A 20,833-nucleotide genomic window follows, 5' to 3' on the forward strand; every position below is an offset into this window, starting at 1 on the left:
TGTGCAGATCAGGACCTTGGACAGAGGCACTGCGGTCGACTCCGCTCTGAGCTGCGAGCACGCGCAAACACAGCGTCTGTTCACGCGCACTAAATGCCACGGTTGGATTAATCCGCGTAATTTATTTGGCCATTCAAATATCTGAGCGAGGACAAAAGAGTGGCAGTGACATTTAAAAGTCACTTTTGCGACTACCACTAATTTAAAGCCAATGTAGAAGATATTTGAGAGAGAGAGAGTACAGTCAGAGGGTATGGTGTAGCTATATAGAAATGAAACGCCTTTTGTAGTAATAGCTTATTGACAAGTGTAAGATCAATATGGTGTAGCCTACAAAACGAAATATCACTAACCCACTGTTCCTCTTTCACAGAAAGTTTTCCTAAATCTCAAAAAGCAGAGATTTTCAGTGAAGCTTTAAGTGGATAGGCGATAAAAGGAGGGCATAGAGAGTGCTATGAACGGTTTGATTTGTGAATTGTGATTTGTGGGACTGAATAGATGAAAAACCAAAACTAAAAATGACTTAAATGGCCTTAGTCTCGTCTCAAAGACTAAATTATTATTGTAATGATTAAGATGATGGTGGTCGTTATTAGTATTAGCCTATTATTGTATCTGATGCTGGCTGGCGCGTTCATTTGAGAATTTCGTGCAAAATAAAGGACAGAGTACATGTTGCATGTACATGTCAGATTTTTTGACGGCAAAAAAAAAAAAAAAAAAAAAAATCCCGCTATCATTCAAATGTATCACACCAGCATAAAACACTGAGCCTCCAATTGCAAAAGCTTTCAGCTTATCTTTTGTTTAATTGGGACAGTCCAAACGAAAGAGTGGTCTCGATATAACCAAGCTTCCACTTGGGAGAGGCACTACACTGTCTTGGAATATGCCATTGCAAGAGGAAATAACACATAAAACGCATCGACGATGAGTGTGTGTGATGGTGGAGAAAAGGCGCATGTGTGACGAGTGTGTATGTGTGTGTAGACACTGCCCACCGCTGTCGCGCGCTCCCCCCATCTTGCTTGTGGACCTTCTACCGCCGGACGGAGTTGCACCAGGGTTTGTGCCACTGCAGGGGGAAAAAAACACCGGCAAGAATGGATTTCTAACATCGTTTTTCCTTTTTGTCCTTTACCCGACTGACGTCATCATCAATGTCTCTCACAGTTTTTAACTAACAAAATGAGGATTTCTTGTAATCAGCTTTTACTACTGTTCTCGTGCGTTTGGGGTCTCACTATGGGTGCTTTTCCGAGCAGCGTTCAAATCGGTAAGTACGGCGACGCTTCATAATGACACAAAGCTTCAGTGAGGTGCCTTAAATGTTTTTCCTTCAGTGTCAAATGAATGACAAAATATGCAATATGAATGACCTGCATAGCGGTCAACTACGAAATGTCAGTGCTCAGGTAATGGATGCAAGTATTTTTATGGCATCAAATGAGTTTTTTTTTGTATTTTTTTATTTTATTTTTTTACAAGCATAGTTTGTTATGTGGATACTATTTCTTTTTTTCTTTTTTTTTCTTTTTTTTTTTTTTTTAAGATGTCACCCAGATCAATGTGCTTGGTTACGGCACCACTGCAGTGCTCTTGGAATGTTGTTCTTAGATGGAAGATTCAGTGTAGGACACATGCAGTGAAAGTTTATTCGTGGATAATTGAAAGCTTTGCAAAATCAAAACCATATGGGCATGTAATCACAAAGCAACTTTAATATCAATTCACCCTTTTGCGCTCTGCCTCGTCAATGGAGAGTGCCTTAATTTATTCCAATACTGCATCAAGCGCTGTGTCAGTCGCTGTGACATTTCTGGTGCTCAAAGCTTTTATTATTTAACCGATAATACGTTTACGGGATGACTTGCTGTCTGAGAAATGAAATATCTTAGAAAAGAATGCCAGAGAAATGTCATATATGGGCATAATGAGGTTATTCGCTTGTGAAACCTCAGTGGAGTGAACTGTACTCAAACTGATCTGACATAATTCTTGAATTTCAATATTACTCAGTGTGTTGTTCAGTTTATCCGTGCTTTTATGACCATCAATCTCCAATTCTCCATAATCAAATAACTGTTTTCCTATTTGGTGTCTTTGGTGCAGTGTGTTCATTTTTCCCTCTTTCTTTCTCTCCTTCCTTTTCTATCTCTTCTTCTCTCTTTTCTCTTCTCTTCTTTCTCCCTGTCTTTTCCTGTATCTCTCACTCTTTCCTGCAGGTGGGCTGTTCATCAGGAACACAGATCAGGAGTACACTGCCTTTCGGTTGGCCATTTTTCTTCACAACACAAGCCCTAACGCATCTGAGGCCCCCTTTAACCTGGTACCCCATGTGGACAACATTGAGACGGCCAACAGCTTTGCTGTGACCAATGCCTGTGAGTTCGGCTTGGAGCTGCATACTGGTCATTTACATGAATGCTGTTTAATTAGCCAGTAAAAGATGGGGCTGAGAGGACGGTAGGGGATATTTCTCTTGGGGTTGGTTTGGATCAAGCTCTCCTTGAGATACCCACGTCCACTTTAGAGGCTAATATGAATAGGAATAAATTTAAAGGGGTAGTTCAACCAAAACATGAAAATTCTGTCATCATTTACTTACCCTCATGTTGTTCCAAACCCATAGGACTTACTTCCGTGGCATGCAAAAAGAAATGTTAGGAAAAATATTAGTCACCATTCACTTTCATTGCATATTTTTTCTATACAATGAAAGTGGATGGTGACTGAGGCTGTCATTCTGCCTAACATCTCCTTTTGTGTCCTATTAAAGAAATAAAAGTCAGATTGGTTTGGTGCAACATGAGAGTGAATAAATAAGAAATTTTCTGTCCCACTTTATATTAGGTGTCTTTAACTACTATTTACTTACATTAAAATACATACAAAACAATGTAATTATTGTGAACTACATGTTGTTCTGCAAAATTCTCACAAGATTCACATGAGGTAGAGGTATGGGTAGGTTTAGGGTTAGGGTTAGGTTTAGGATTAGGGGTAAGGTTAACAGCGTAACTGCAGATGTAATTAAATGCAGGTACTTTAAATGTGAGTATAATGCAACAACATGTACAGTATGTGCATAATAAGTACATTGTATCAAATTCTTAAAGGGTTAGTTTACCCAAAAATTTTAATTCTCTCATCATCTACTCAGCCTCACACCATCCCGGATGTGTGTGACTTTCTTTTTTCAGCAGAACACAAATGAAGATTTTTAGAAGAATATCTCAGCTCTGTAGGTCCGTACAATGCAAGCGGATGTGATCAGCACTTTGACGCTCCAAAAAGCACAGACAATCATAGTAAAAGTAATCTATACGACTCCAGTGGTTAAATTAATGTCTTCTAAAGCGAAACGATTGCTTTGGGTGAGAAATTGACCAATATTTAAGTCCTTTTCACTATAATTGTTTACTACCAGTCGCTCTCCAATGTGCGTCCACAAGGGGACTCAGTTCACGCTGCCTTTCGCGTGACATAAGCATGTTGGCATGTTCAAATGAAAGCAAAACCAATGAAGTTTGAGAACAGCATTCTCTTGTAAACATATCATGCTGCACTTCCGGTTGTATCATGTCAGTTCTTGCGTGAACATGCCAACGCACCTACGTCACGTGAGAGTCAATGTGGACTGAGTCCCATCGGTGATGCGCATTGGAAAGCGACCGGAAGTAAACAAATATAGTGAAAATAACTTAAATATCAGTCAGTTTCTCACCCAAAGCGATTGTTTCACTTTAGAAGACATTAATTTAACTACTGAAGTCGTATGTATTTCTTTTACTATGATTGTCTGTGCTTTTTAGAGCTTTAAAGTGCTGATCACCATCCACTTGCATTATATAGACCTACAGAGCTGAGATATTCTTCTAAAAATTGTTGATTGTGTTCTGCTGAAGAAAGAAAGTCATACACATCTGGGGTGGCATGAGGGTGAGTAAATGATGAGAGAACATAGTAGTTAATGCACCTAATGTGAAGTGGGTCCAAATTTTCATTCTTGGGTGAACTATCCCAGCTGATGAGAGTTGTACCTGTTATGAACTGAGCAGAAGTAGTAAAGGATGGACCCCTGGAGTGTGACAGGGACTGCCTGGCCCCCATCCAGCCAGCACTGGTGTCTCTTTGTGAGATCTGTCCTTCGGCTCTCCACTGGCACAAATACAGGCTAAGTGCATATAGTGCACAGAGTGACACAATATATGTGTATATTCCCCTCCCCCAATGCCCTGAGCAAGGCACTTTCACTGTGTGTTCATGTGTGGGAATGTTTGAATGCATTTGTATGTACTCTGATGGCATATGTGCTGGCATTGCATAAACAGTGTTTGTGTATTTGTATTCAGATTTTGCAGTAAGGTCTGCCATAGCTTGCTTATTAACCATTTCTGGCATTACTCATGTGTGGTCCAAGTTTAGGCCTCTGGGCCAGAATGTAGTGGTGGGCGTTGGTTGTGTGTTCAACCCATCGAGATGCACCATGCCCGGGGCCGTCTAGGGAAGCAGGTTCCATATTCTAGCAGCTGTAATGATGTCACATAAGGTACACCATACCTTCCCAACATTTTTTGTCACTTCCGATTATGCTCAGTTGCTCTGCCATAGGGTCAGGGGAGAGTAGACAGTAAGGAGGCTAATCAGCCAATTGCAGCTCTTTCCTGGTCCATGACTCTGCCTCTGTGCCTTGATGTCTGGTTCCTTCTCCTTTTGCTGTGTGAATTGTACCCAATTCTGTTGCTTCACTTGCTATTTTCTTCACGTAATGTTGAATGTTCAGCTCTAACCACAGAATACAGTGTTCCGTATTTTCTATAGAGAGCTGAAATCAAAGCAGTGGACCTGTTCTTTGTAGGCATCTGTGCTATACTGACAGGCACTGTGGAAATCTGGAAATATGTTACAGGATATATTACAGGAAGGTTCCTATAAAATTGTTTTTTTTTTTTTTTGCATTTTGCATTTTGCCACCATTTAATGATAGATGCTGTAGTAAAGAGGGACTGGAGATCAAGTGAAGAAAAATGGGAACATGACACAAGCTGGACTCAAACCTGCATCTCTCATGAGCACCACAGCTCAATATGTTGAAGTTTTTTCACTGACCACAAGGCTCCAACAGAAACATTTATAACCTATTCTAATTTCAAAGGCTTCAAATACTCATGCTTGTGCAAGAGCCTTGTGTGTCATTATGTAGCTGGCAAAAGCACTTTATGCTTTCAAAGAAAAACCTTTGTCGTCATTAGACTGATGTGCAGGGTATCGGAATTATCATCGTGAAATTATATGTTGGGGTCCAATTTGTCATCATGACATGATAAGTTGGGGCCAGTTTTCAGTTAATTTGAACTTAACATTAGTTCACAGTGGTTAACCTCCTGAGACCCGAGCATGACTGCGTGCAATTTCCATTCCCCTTCTTTATTTGTAGCTAGTAGTCCCTGAGAAACATAAAAAAATAAATAACATTTTTTGTTTTTGTTTCCAGGAGTGTTGGTTATTCATGTTTTTGAGACGTTACAGACATTACATGTGAAATAATTCTGATTCAAAATAATGGCCAGCATCATCCAATCACTGCCAACAATGTTAAAATAAAATTTACATTATAAATTCTGAATCTATGTATTGATTACCATTGTTCCATGTCTGCAAAACATGTTGAGTGGTCCAAACATCATCTGCAGCCTGAAACTGAACTTTTGATTGGAAGTTTGGACTGAATGCACTTAGCTGCATAGAGAGCTATAGGATGCTCCCTTGCTCCATATTTAGTGAATGACTTAACCTCCAGTGTGCTGTCTGTCTGCACTGGTCTCAGAACAGTTTGAAATGCACCTTATTTTCATCCTAACTCCATATAAAGCCCCTGAAAGCAACATTTTATAGCTTTTGGATGCATTCATTGATTCTCAATGTGATAATGCTCAGCGAATATAGGATATGTTAAATGAAAATGAGCATACAGTCCACGGATGTGGTCATTGTGTTTAACAGCGTGCTGTTTCGTGAAAAATGGCTCAAATTTAAAAAATTGCACATCGGATGAATCTAGAAACTCTAATCTTTTAACTCAAACAGGTTTCAATGTAAAAAAGTTAATTAGCTTTCTTACCATATGTAGTTTTGTTGCCATTTCTTCCAAAGACAAACTCCGCTGTGATCGACACCATGTTGTTTGGTACATCGAAATTCTAACCCTTTCTGACAGCACAGAGTCTCCCAAGCTGAGATCAGTCGGTTTAAATGAAATGAAATTATGCATTGCGTATAGCGAAGCCAAAATACAACGTCCACGCATGTAGATACGGGGTCACATGACGTTAATGTTTAATCCGTTGCTCTACTGAAGTGATCTGTTTTGGTGTTTTTCAAGTCTTCCGATCACTTTGTGTTGAGAACAGACTCAAATTTAAGTCTTTTTTCAATGATCACTGTACCCTGGCATCCGCCATAACAAATCTCATACTTGTTTTAAAATTAAAAAAATTATAGTGACTGTACTTTAATCTGCTTGTTTTGTCTGTGATATTGTTGGGAATTGTTAGGTTTAGGCATAGGGGTGGGATTGCATGTCAGAATATCTATATAATAATGTAATATAAATCTAATTATTGTGACTACATTTACCTGTCTGTTACATGTTTTATATTGTTGATAACTGGTTAGGTTCAGGAGTGGGGTTGGGTTGGGTTAGGGTATCTAAAAACATATGATAGTAAAATCTATTATAACTACACTAATATATTATCAAATTGCATGTAAAACACATGAGATAATATCTGAAGATTGACAGTGGCACCTCCCTTATGAGACTAAATAGAAGCTAGAGGTTGCTTTTGGCATCTTTATGTTGACACACATGGACTCTTGCACAAGCGTCAGTATTTAATAACTAGGGAGTGAAAAAATGGGTTTATATTTCTACTTCTGTCAAAAACAGCATCATCATTTGCCCTTAATGTTTTAGATAACATTACGTAAAGCTACACCTAGGCTTGAATCATTTTAAAGCTCTACATTTTCAGTGTCATTAACATGACATGTTTTGCATCACACCACCACATATGTTCGTATACCCCTTATCCAGTGTCATAACATGCTGTATTCTCCACACTCAAAGACCTGTCCCTGATGATAGATATGTCCACTTTGAATTATAAGAACTTATTTGTCAGAAATGTGTATAGTCCATTTAACCTTCTCATCAGATTAAATGCGCACAGTGCCATTGTGGTAATTCAAGCCAGCCTGATAAATTCCTATGCCATTACTGTGTATGAACAATCAGCTTCAGTTAAACAGATTAATCGCCCAGTCCATCACTCGCCATTTTGAGCGCAGTGTAAATCACAGCAGAGGAATGGCAGCCCTTGCTGTCTGCTCATGTAGTAGCCAGACTACCAGGCAATCTAATGTGGTGTGCCACATACTCAGTGTCTCAGCCTGTCTCTTTCCTTCCCATCCTTCGGATGAGATGTTAACCCAGATCCTGACTCTCTGTTGTCAATAAAAATCCCAGGGCACTTCTCGTAAAAAGTAGGGCTGTAAGCCCGGTGTCCTGGCCAAATTGTGGTGTGTGGTGAGCGTACTGGCGCACTATGGCTGCCATCGCATCATCCAAGTGAATGCCGCACACTGTTGGTGGTTGAGGAGAGTCCCTTGTTCACTGTGCAAAGCACTCTGAGTGTAGTGTCAGAAAAAGCGCTATATAAATGTAACATTCATTCATTCATTCCCCTGTGGCTGTGTGCAGCTCTGTTTGCAGTTTGTTGCACATGAGGACTTTTATTCCTCACTGGGGAGCCATTGCTACCACTGGGGATGAGTTGGGTGGGTTCAAGAGGGTAAGGAAAATGTTTGCATAATATTGATTTATGTAGTCTCAGCTTCAGACGGTGCGCCCACGGACCACCCACATTCTGTTAGCTGACCGTCTGATGCACATTGCGCACAAAAATGGAAAGCACTTGCCAATCTGGCAAGCTCTAATCTGATTGTCTGACCATTGGTTGATACGATGATACAAAACTAACTGTGGTTGGTCACTTTTCATGTCACTTAGGTGGTCTCTTCCTGTTCTTGGACAGAATAAGGTGCATTTTGGACCAGACCTTTTGTTGTTTATTCAAATATCTGGCTATGTAAGACCAGTATTATTTATTTGACCTCTAGGACTGCAGGCCAAGGGGAATTCTCTTTGTTGGGCATGCTTTCAGATTCTCAGCGGTGCATATGTCGACTCAGCAGCATGGTGGTGGTACAAGCCTCTTTTTGTGTAATTCAGTCATTGCCGAGACAAGTTTGTGTCCTAATGTCATATCAGTGTGCATTATAGAATCTCCACATGGGCATATGCCCCTCTCCAGTGAGCTACGCTCAACCTATTTACTCACAGCACGAGTAAATATTGCTCTATACTATAAGCGCTGCATCTGGATGACGGTGCATTTGTGTTTTGGTTCTGAAGTTCTGAATGCTGACCTCTTTATAAACGCCGAATGAGTAGTTGACTATTAACATGTCCATGAGCTTTTTATCTTTCTGCCTTAACTTTTTACATTTTAAATATTCCTGTGATATACCAAATTAATTTTTAAAAATGCAAATATGCCATGCAGACTCTCAGTTAATATGAGGTCATAAAAACTGCATGCATACTAATTAGAATTAGAACTAGAAGTGCTTTTTAAAATAGTTTTAGATGAAGTGTAGCATTTCATAATGCAGGAAATGTTCCAAAGGTACTTCATGCCCACCACACCTAAAAATGTGCCTCATGTGGTAACATCTAAATTTACTGGGTTTATTGAAGTCAAAATATTATTTAACATGACTGAATCAACCTGAATATAGAAAGGTAGAAATAGCTCCATAAGGTAACAATTGCAGGTTACCACTTCTCACAGAGTGCATTTATAAAGTAGTATACCTTTTAAACCGCTGTAATCTTAACTTTGGCAGCTGTGTGCTATTTGCATTTTAGCATCAGAAAGTATGTTGTTGAATCAAATAGCTGTGAAACTGGAGTATTACTCTGCTGCTAGGCTGAATCTAGATGAATCTCAATTAGTATTCCATTAACCTTTGCAATTTGGGTGCTAAAGTACTGTGCACAAGCCTATTCCCTTTAATTTATTTTAGTTCATGTAATAACACAGATCAGAGACACAATGCTCTGAACAGACTTTTAGAGGGAGTTATGGGAGGAGCTGAAAAATTGTATTGAAGCAGTGTGGAAAATAATTTCTTCAGCAGTGCCACTCTTCAGCTCCATCTGGTTTTAAAATGTATGAACCTTTCAATCAGGCATCTGTGACCACTGGAAGAGTCTCTTTGCTTTGTTTGGTCTGTCAACAGACGATTATGTGCCAAACAGATAGGGCTGTGTCCATATGTGTGTTAAAAGCCATACTGTCCCTGTGTTGCTTATCAAGCTCTCAGAAGGGTTCCTCTTCCATGGCGTTTGGCTACCCAAAAAGCAAAACAGAAAAAAAAGCAAAAGCCAAGCAATGACGTAAATAGCCAGGGGCTAATGGGGACTGTTTCTGCAGATTGGATCTGTCTGTGTGAACAGAATCCACTGCGTATCACTGTTCCTCCCTCTCTCACCTCTGTCGCATGAACACAGTTTTGTAGTTTTTCAACATGGTAACTATCTTTGTCTGTCTTTCCATCAGCTTGCTCATTAATGCGTAGGTCTGATATTTGCATAAGTCTCACTGTATTTCCTGAATCAATACTGGCCTGCTGCAGCCATCTGCAGTGAGAGTGAAGAGCGGGTGAAAAGTCTCGAGTGATCTTAAGTTGTTTGATAGAGAGTTGCACTTCCTACTTGTAGCTCCAATTCTCCTGTTATTGACAGATTGATATCTGTATTGACGATGATTCATCAATAATTTAAAGGGATATTTCACTCAAAAATAAAATTATGCCATCATTTTCCCCTTATGTCGTTTCAAACCTGTATGATTTTTTCTCATCTGTGGAACACAAACAGAACATTTGAAGATTGTACTAGTCGCCCTTTTCCATGCAGTGAATTGGGACCGGAGCCTTTAAGCTTTAAAAAGCATGCCAAAGAACCATACAAGTATTCCACATGACTCATGCGCTATATTCCAAGTCTTCTGAAGTCCCCAAATAGCTTTGTGTGATGAACAAATAAAAATTTATGGCATTATTCACTGAAAATCTTGACATTCACCCAGCAATCCTTCATGAAAGCATCAAATATAATCTTTTTTGTGCGAGTGAGATGAGTATAGAGTGATGAGCGATGTTGCATTACATTAAAAACATTATATAGTCTTATAATATTTAAAAATGTTCTTTTTATTATATTTAAATACTTTTCTTTATTTAATTATTGCATATTTGTACTGAATTCAGAGTTTCTTGTGCATGGTTAGAAAGAGCACTGTTACAGAAATGTTTTGTGTGTTATCAATAAAAATAGTAGTTAGGTTCAGCAATTCGTTTGTCTACACTTATAGAAAAGTATTGCATGTAGTGTCTTTTTATGTGATATGTTTTCTACGAGCTTAGTCCAAACTAATTGGCCATTGTTCCTATTCAAAAGTTTGTTTGAAAGGAACATCCTCACTGAAAATTCGGTCTTGGTGTGAATAGGCGTTTTCTGTTAAGTGTTGAAATCCTGTTCTCAATTCACAGACTAAATGATCAGGTCACAGCTGTGACTCACCAAAAGCTATTGTATGACTTCAGAAGACTTGGAATATACTGTTGTTCACAAGTCATAGGTACCTCTTTAAAGCTAGTTTAATGGTGCTTTTGCATCCTTGTTCCCATACTTTGTAACTGCATGCAAAAGAACAACCCGTAAATGTTCAAAATGTCTCCTTTTGTGTTCCAAGGAAGAAAGTCATACAGTACGAAAGAAAAGAAGAAAATGTTATGTATATAGGGTAATAAAACCAAACTATGTCAATTTGTCTATGGCATACTGTTGTTTGGATGGAATATCTGTTTGAATGTGTCTTGTGTATTTATTTTTGTTTGTCTGGAGTAAATGTGTATTTGTGTGTGCTTACATTTTTTAGTAAATGGGTTTGTGTGCAAGTTATTTTTGCACTCTACTGAGTCGTTTGCTCTCCTCACCCCTGGAGGCAGGGCTCTGAACACCCTTTAAGTGGTTGGGACTCACCTCCTTATTAAGAATCTCAGGGACTCACCTCCTTATTAAGAATCTCAGGTGGCTGGCCCTCTGAGGATCCTGCGAAGTATTTTTGGGTTAAGTTTGATCCCCCTGCTTCAGTGGGCTCTGTTATCTATTAAGAGTTCCAGTGAGGATCTGTAAGTAGTGAAGGGATGGAGGCGGCTGTTTTGGCTCTTGGGAAAGTTGGATAGGAAGGAAGGCTGTGTAGTGGTGCAGGGTTTCCTCTAACCAGAGAATAATATGGCCAGACAGGGCAGAGAACACTCAAGAATGTCCAAAACTGGGAACGTGGAGAAAGCAATCTTTTACAGCAGGGGTTCCTAATGTTTTGTGTCAGTCGAACCCTTTAGACCTAAATATTTATTTGAAGACATGTTCTGGGTTTAATATAAGTTAAGCTCAATGGACAGCATTTGTAGTGTAATTTTGATTTCCACAAAAAAAAAAAAAAGAAGCAAAAATCATGGTTACAGTAGGGCACTTACAATGGAAATCAATGAGGCAAGTCCATAAATAAAACCAAAAGGAGTAAAAATGATTCATGTTAACATGATTTAGTGTAGTAAAATCAGTTAGTAACCTTATCTGTGTAAAGCTCTATCTAATATTACAACTTTTTTTGCCATGATGACGTAACGCCGGTAAACCTTGTAATAAATTTGATCACAATAAAATCATGTTGAGCAGAGATTTAATTGCACTTCATGTTCATGTTAACATACATAATGTTTACATCTTGTTGCTGTACTTTTTAAACAGTGTGTATTTGAATGTTTATGGACTGGCCCCTTTCACTTCCATTGTAAGTGCCATACTGTGATCACGTTTTTTTTTTAATATATATATAATCGGGAGCAAGTTGCATTTATTTTCTGTGGTAACCAGAAATTATGCTGTTGACTAAGCTTAACTTGTGTTGAATCCCTGGTTGAGAAACACTCTTTTAGAGTGCACACAGATACAGACACAAATACAAAGATACATACACATAAATTAATTAGACACTATGTCCTCGTGTTTATACTAGCTGTTCTGACCTCCCAGAGCAGTCTTTTTAAAAAATAAAATAAAATAAAAAAATAATCAAAATTCAATACTTCCCTGTGATTAAAAAATGCTTGTCTGCCCCCCAAAGCATTCTAGAGAAATCCTTTAATGAATGTGTTTGCCGAGGCAAGATATTTTCTATGAATTATTTTCAGTGGGCTCTGCTGCATCTATCTTTGTGTAGCACCAAGTATCTCCACAGATTAGAGCCTTTGTACCTGCCTCAAAGTGTTCGCTCCAGTGAGCAGCTGTCTCCTCCGAGGCCGGGATGAGCCGATAGTTTCAAAACCCTCTGAACCACATTCAAAGACCCTTTCTCTCCCTGTGGGATTCTTACCTATGGCATCTTTTCCTGTCCTTCAAGCCGTACTTGAGAAACATGGCGGGACAGGAATGATGGATCACCTTAGACCTGCGCACAAGGACGACAGGCAGGAAGAAGGGGTTGTTGCTGGGGACAGTGGCTGCCCGTCAGCTCTCCTCTGGCAGGTCCAATGCTTTGTCAGCCTCCTTTCATCATTTTTGCCAGTCGATCAGACTGTCACTACAGGGGGAAAACAGACACAAGGTCCCCTTGCACATGCTTGTGTGTTGGGGTGATATAGATGTTGAGAGATGCATGTACAAGGAATCTGTCTATGTGTCTAGAGCTTGAAGCTTGGTTGAATCAGGACATTTAGACTGGTGAAATCATGTTTAATGAGGTCTCTGGATTTTCATCAGTGCAATAAAGAATATTGCCCCAATTATGGTTATATTTACAATTACTGAAGATGATGTTGAACAAAGTATTTCCTAAAAATATGGTCTATCCTGGCTTATTTCAGTTCCTTTTAATGCTATTTTTCAGAAGGTGAGAACGATAATATGATCTCCTGATCCTCAGTTATTTTGATTTGCCCTGTGTCTAAAAGAATCAGCAATTGATAAATAATAAGATTTGTGCAGTGTCCATGTGATTATTTTTATCGTTGAGGATAAAATGTTTTGAAAACGCAGGTGAAGAGATACAGGAAGGCATGTTCACCAAGTCTTTTGTTACTTTTAGTCCATTTCTTTTAGTCCATTTCATTATTATCTTTGAAGCCATCTATATGCTATGTCCTCCTTTTACCCTTTAGCAGATTTACATGTTGCACTGCACAGATTTTTGTCCAATCAAATGCTCTCTGGAATGCACCCCTCCCCTTGCAACCAAATGGCAAATAGCAAATCACCATTAAAATGGTCCATGGCTGTTATGTAAATAAAGCCTATGGCTATTTAAAAGAAAATAAATTAGTCTTTTGATATTTCCCACTGAAACGTCTAGTTTCAGTAGGAAATATGTCAACACAAGAAAACTTTGCTTGTCAAATAACAGAAACAAATATCTGCAGGCATTTTTGCTTTGAAGTAAGATTTATTTGTTGTTATATTTGTCACTTGCTGTATGTCACAACCATGATGTTTGATCGGTCATGGCCAGTAACCCCAACCACAGACTGTATCAGCACTACATGCCTCCATTTTTATATCAGTCAGCTACCTCTGTGTAAGAGCAAGTCAGAGAATGATGGAGAGGTGTAGACAGCAGAATGAAAAGTTGTGGACGGAAGGATAGGTAATGACAAAGAGCTGACACAGGAGAAAAGGTGAGTAAGTGCCTGGTAGTGAGGAATGGCACAGTGTACAAGACCAGACAAGCTTATTATTTCAGGCAATGTTTGGCTATCCCTGTTACGTATGCTGGAATTTTAATATTTTCTCTGGTCTTGGCTCTGTTGAATAACAAAGAATAGCACCAACAGGGAGTTCCATTGACTTATTATTTCAAAAACCTAACATATCATGTTCTACTGAGATTAAGGCCATATCCATTCTAATCCATTAAAGTTTGAAAACTCAGTTTTCAGTTTCTTAACTTTCCTAAGTATGCGTTATGGAAAGCATTTTCAAATGCCGTTCTAGTGTGGATGAAAGGCGTAAATGTGGAAAAATTAAAGTATTTTCAAACGATATGTGTGGATATGGTTTGGCTTTACTGTTTTTACGTTTGGGGTCCCAGAGCAGACTGATCTCAAAGTAAAATCAGAAACAGTAAGTTTATTTTCTTTAGCTAAAATCGGTCTGTGCTTGCCAAAAATGCAAAACACTGCCACAGTGGTCAAAGCATAAGTGTTGTTGGGCGTATGGGCACGTGTGAGCTCCATTTTGCTGGTTGAATGTCCACAGAGGGGCGCCAAAAGCGAGTTGTTTTCAGCACAGGCTGTAATACAGTTAAGAGAAAAAAATATATTTGCCCCTTTCCCACATACAGTTCTGGTACTTCCCCCTTTAACTTTCATGATGAGAGCTATTAAGAGGAACGGGAAACATTCCCCTCTCTTGCACCACCATAGTGATGTCATCTAGTGTCAACCATTTTGATTCTGAGGTTGTTTGCACGCCCGATTCAATAGCAACAACAAATCCGATGGATGACCCCAGGATCAATGCTGCACTTTTTTTAGGGCTGTTTTACACAAACTGTGTCTTCAAGTTACCGTCTCATCTCATCTCTCCTCTCACTGCGGCTTTAGAGACACAGCACCTCACACGCCCAGTGCTGCGCCCTTAAAGCCGCAGTGAGAGGAGAGATGAGATGAGACCCATCACACAACCCTCGCAAACACATAAAATGTTAAACAGGTGACCCTCTTTGAATATTTTGTTGGTTTTATGTTATATCTGTTAACAGAATTGTAAACAGCGCAGCAGGCTAGAAGCTACAAATTTGTTTGCTCATGGCTGCTGCTGACTCTTCGCGTTTCTCATTGCTTTGTGCATCATATGTGTTTGACCAATCACAGATTGCAGCACCTCCCACAGTCCATCTTCTCCCAAAAAGTACCTTCCCTGGAGTAGGAGCTAAAATTCTCTCTAAACCGCTAAGAGGAACTATGTGCGAAAGCAAGTAGTTCCAAGTAAGAGTATCTTAAACAGGCTTTAGTTCCTGCAGTGGGAAAGGGCCTTTTTATACGCTGTACCTCCAACCCAAACCCAATCCTAAACTAACCATCAGTGGAGCAAAAATGTATATTATATGGAAAATGCAATCTTCTATTCGTGCTCATCACTGATTATGCGAATGCAATTATCTCCAGATTTCTGTTACTATAGATTGTACTTTACGTATAGAGAGTGGCGGAACTGCAACTCTGTACATATTGTAAATGGGTCATTCCTACAATTCGGTGACATTCCGGCTTTGAAATTTTTGAAAAATAAAACATACTTTACAAGTTTCTTAATGTTTCATCATTACAGGGATATATTAAAGATTGTATTAGTCATACTGGTCAAGTTAAATTATTAAATTCAGATGTCCATCCAGTTAAATGGGCAGCATCAGGGTGGACAATAACAGGGTGGACATTCAGTGGATAAATGAGCCACTACATGGTCTGTGATTGATATCTAGGAAACATATCTGTAAACTAATATTTTATTAATTTATTTCTGTTAACATAAATACTTTATATTGAAATAGAATTTTCAATTCTATTAATTTCCCATATATCATCCCATAACAGGGTGGACATGTTATGCTTGACCACATATGACTAACACCACAAAATAAAGGAACACATAAATAAAACAATAGTTATAAACTTCAAATAACTCAAAGTAACTTTGCAGAATGGCTGATGTACACCTCCAGTGTGTGTGATGTAATTTCCTAACATACAGTATATCTTCAATAAAAGGTCATAGTATCATGACATAACAGGGTGTGCAATAAATCAAGGGACACACAAACAAACTCCACTATCAGTGTTAAAATAACACACTTACCACAAATGAACACATGTTAGTGAGAGAATGTAACACTAAACTCAACTGTATGTGGGTGAAAAATAGAAATCCAATGATTTAGCATTTATTTTTGTCAAAGATAATTGACGTGCAGTTTTGGGGCATGAGAAAATGACAGTGCAATAGAAAATGATTTCAATTATTTAAAGTTTAACTTTTAAGCCCACAGAAGTGTGTAACATTATAAAAAAGCTTTATTCTTTTTAACAAGCCTATCAAGATTGTAATCAGGTGAAATTAAACAATATAAATACCACACACACTTGTAATGGGGACTCAAATGACACAGAATTTTAGAATTACCCATATTTACAGGCGTTCCTGTGCGAGACACTGCTTTACGTTGAAAAACAGCTCGGACAGACGCAATAATGCATTCAGTGCGAACGTCCCCTACTAAACTTAAACTGAAAAATGCTTTAATACAACAAACAGGAAGAAGAGAGAAAGGGAGAGAAAAGGCTTAACATGCAAATAGTGTATTTCTCCTTGGATAAGTGTCGTTGTTTTGGCAGTAGTGTCAATAGTGTTTATCATAAGGGAAATGTAAGAAAATCAAGTTGTGTTTTAACTACACCTGTACTACTGTACTTTTATTTTGAATTAACGCAGTAATGTTATTCTTACCTCTGTCTCTCTGTCTCTCTCTCTCTCTCTCTCTACCAGAACGAGCTCTGACATATGCAATAAAATGTAATGGCATGTCATGAATAGGTGCGTTTACTGGTGTTTTAAAATCCCAGTGGTAGGAAACAATTAACATGCACTTGAATGCTATACGATTTTGACAAAATGATCTTGCTTCTGACAGAAAACATGCACTGATTGTCACTGTTCGTCCATGTAAAGCAACAGCCGATATCTCACACAACTCACGCGAAAGGTGTGTGTGTTTCAGGACAATTTCTCTCGATTTGTGAAACATTCTCAGCAGTTTGGGTGTGTGAAGCTAAAATACAGGACATATTGCATTGTGTATGGATTTCATACGGAACACAATTTTTTCCCTTAATTGCGGACGATTCCTTATTTTACAGGACATTTGGCATATTTTGTTAATTAATTTGACCTGATACTGCTTCAGCATGAGGGTGACTCTCTCTCTCTCCACTCACTGTCATAAATTCCCTCAGATGATGGCGGCGACAATGGTTGTCAGGGGCGGAGAATGGCAGAATTCAAATGATAATGCACCAATTACAACAAAGAATCGCCAGTTTCACAAAACAGCATCCAATACAGTTAAAGGTAAATTAATGACAGTGTTTTCTGTCAGGTCAAAGTATGCATTCCCCCCCCCCATTTTTAAGCCTTTCTTTTCCCCACCTTGATGAATTGGTTACATAACTACCCTTTCCTCTGACACTCATAATGGGGTAGGGGGAAGGACTTGTGTGAACTCTGCTGCTTGCCATTAATTAGTCAGCTTGGAGCATAGTTAGACTAAAAGCATCTCTTGTGTACTGCTCCGATCTTTCTCATCGTATCTCTCTCTCTCTCTCTCTCTCTCATTTTTTTTCTTTTTTTTTCTTGGCAGCAGCATTTCTATTTTTCTCTCTTCATTAAAATTAGAGTGGAAGCTGCAATGAAACAGTAATTTAAATGTTTAGTAATTTTTATTTATAAAGCACTTTAAAAACTACAGTGTAGGCTAAAGTGCTATACATTAATGTCATACAAAACAACACAATATTATTAAAACACAATGAAATAAAAAAAGAATAATAAAAAATAAAAAATAAAACCACAAACATAAAATGACCACTACATTTCAAAGGCCAAAGAGAACAGATGGGTCTTGAGGTGGGTTTTAAACATATTAATAGAAGTAGAGCACCTAACAGACAGTGGTAGACTACCATAACCTTAGGGCAGCATCAGAAAAAGCACAGTCACCCTTGCACTTTATACATGGCCAAGGGACAGTTAGGAACAGTTGATTGGCTGATCTGAGAGACCTTTGAGTATGACAAAGACAGAGGAGTTCAGAAATATAAACAGGTGCCATTCCATGTACAGCTTTACAAAGCATGATTCTGAAATAGCCTAAACTGCCAAATAGGGCTAATTGATCTGTATATTTAATCATAATTATATTTATTTAGTATATTTATGCAAAAACACATGAGCAAGAGTGCTGTACTGAATATCAGCAGGGCTGCAGGTCATCACAGATGCTCTGCTATTTATTCAGTACAACTGTTCGATTGCGAGAGTATGATGATATTGCTTTTATACTGCAGTACAAGAAGTTAATATTGAGTACCTTGGATTTTAGACACATAATGGCTAATTATGTTGTCCCTTTTGGCTCAAATAATGGAAATAGTTCCAAATAAAGCCAAAATCAGATCATTCGTTTCGTGTTGCAGAGCAACAGACACACAGCCATGATAAAACCATGACACTCTGAAAATGCAGCTTGTCCAAATAATTTTATAATATAGTTTTTAAATATTGCATTTTATATTGATCTCATTTAACTACCTATTTATCATTTACATTATGCTTTGGCTAAAATTATCAACAAATTGATACAGTAAATTCAAACCATGTAGTAATACTGAGGCTAGTCAATGCAATACCTCTGACCTCTTTCTTGCAGTGTGGTTACTAGTCACCCTGACTTATTATGGTTTGCAACTCACTAGATTAGCTCAAATAGACCTTATGAGACTAGAGCTTTTGTAGCCTAAGCTCAGAGTTGGTCCGATAAGATATCAGGGGAGAAGCTTGGGGAGAATTTGCTGTATCATCCTCTACACAAGGCATCCAGGTGTCTCTTCTGCACGGTAATCATCTCTGTAGTCCATTTTAATGCAGCATAGACAATCCTAAATATTATCATCTGATGGCATCATCCATCTTCCTTTATATAAAGCACCATCTCTTTTATTTATGATGTAATTGCACATTCTGCCATGGAACACTTAAGCGTTTCTAATCAGTTCCGTGCGTTCAGTGTGCTTGGTCATTGAGCGATATGAATTCATTTGTTCTTTTGAAGATCTCACAAATTGCTCTCCCAACTCATTGCACTGCATTGATAAGCAGCCACTGTCTTTCATTTTAGGTCACAACAGGGTGAATGAACGATGAGACTTCCTCAGTACTGTGCTTTGATCCCAAGTGCACTTCACTCACTAAATCCAACCACTAAATAGTGGCACTGCAGTAAATGTAGACTGTGAGGTCTGAGATTTGAGCCCCTGGTCTCTGTGCAGCCATCCATGGTTTTTTATTACAACTCGTTAATCATTAGGTTCCTTTATTTGATTACGACGTTACTTTGTCAGCCTGGTTTCTGTTTAATATGTACCGTGTGATAAGGACCTAATAACTTTGTGCATAAACGTGTAATTCGTGTACATACTGTAGAAATATATATATGACTCTAGACTGCTGAGTTTATGAGTCCACATATCAAAAGGAAGAGCAATGGCCTCCACGCGTTCCAGGTCTACAGTGCTTTGTCATCATGGTGTAGACAGACGAACAGCTGCTGTGAGAGGTCTGCGTTCCACAGCCATGCTGGACTTACGCCGCACAGCACACTTTCAATTATATGGGTTGTAAGCAGGGCGCCAGGCTGTGTAGAGATGGGTGCTTTCCAATTACATGGCAGGGCTCGACAGCAGAGTGAATGAGCTGCTGCCGAATACACAGACATGCTTATGAATTTTCTGCTCTCAGGAATGCATGCAAGGGTGCCATGACCAATCACACAACTGGCTTTATCTGGATATGTTTAATATCGAGAATAACCCTCTGTGCTATAAATCATTCTGTGGAATAAATCTCTCTCTTGGCTAATGAAACATACAAAATGATCATACAAAATAAGTCAAATAATCACAGTTTATGTTTGATAATTTTTAAGTTGATTTGATTCTCTACTGAGATTTGTTAGTGTGTTTAGTAAGTAGTTGATTTGTTTAACATGAGGTTTTTGCTCCCTGCTTGCTATGAAATGAGAAAAGACATGAGATCTAATCTAATGAATTTTAAAAGTGCATTTTGCACTTACTACTTGCCAGTTCTGTCTAATTTTATTTCTAGATTAAAGGGTTAAGGCCTCTACATACTTTTTACGAACGAATGTGTGTGATGTCATTAAGAACAAAATCTGGGCAAAAAGATGCTGTTTTTGAGTTTAAGTAACAGCTTGCCAGTGCAAACTTTAAGGAAAACTTTTACCGTCTGCTAAACACCTTCTTAACCACTGGTCCACATAGGTGTGACCTGAAGCTCTGCCTATTTTGAGGCAGACAGCTAATTCCCATTTATTCAGTTAAGATCAGTCAACATGAACTCATGGACACCGGTGCAGTTATTAGCCAGCTGGTGCAGTTTCACCTACATGTCATGCAATTGTTTTGTTAATTAATCTACAAAAGGAATAAAATCTACTCAAATAAACTGGCTCTTACAAAAATGCATGACTTTTAGTCCCATAGAGAAAAATAAATGAACCAACCAACAATGTTCTTATGATTTTTCTTAAGTGTAACCCTTTACCAAAAACCTAAACCTAACCATGATTTTAATTGTAAAATAACTTTTGTGTACCATGGAAGAAGGAAAACATTGAGTTTTGAACAAGACAAAGGAAGTGTATTACTGGTTATTGGCATACATCATTAATTTGTATTGCATAAATAAATATCAAATGGGTCACATTTACTTTCTTAAAATAACGTGTTGGATCAGAGGCCAACAAGACATTGATAGCTGTATTGTATCGATTTGAAATTCTGT

At 38.5% G+C, this 20,833-nt stretch overlaps 1 protein-coding gene across 4 annotated transcripts in view; it reads left to right on the forward strand.

Annotated features, from left to right (window-relative positions):
• Positions 1-1,057: 1,057 nt before the first annotated feature.
• Positions 1,058-20,833, forward strand: part of LOC127429003 (glutamate receptor 4-like) — a 155,275-nt gene continuing 135,499 nt past the window's right edge. For all 4 annotated transcript variants that reach the window (XM_051677716.1, XM_051677718.1, XM_051677719.1 and 1 more), the window contains exons 1-2: positions 1,058-1,279; positions 2,229-2,387. In XM_051677716.1, the coding sequence (XP_051533676.1) occupies positions 1,192-1,279; positions 2,229-2,387 (247 nt within the window). In that variant the 5' untranslated portion in view covers positions 1,058-1,191. The remainder of the gene's footprint in view (positions 1,280-2,228; positions 2,388-20,833) is intronic.

Source organism: Myxocyprinus asiaticus, chromosome 38, assembly GCF_019703515.2.
Source record: "Myxocyprinus asiaticus isolate MX2 ecotype Aquarium Trade chromosome 38, UBuf_Myxa_2, whole genome shotgun sequence".
In the NCBI taxonomy this organism is placed as follows: Eukaryota; Metazoa; Chordata; class Actinopteri; order Cypriniformes; family Catostomidae; genus Myxocyprinus; species Myxocyprinus asiaticus.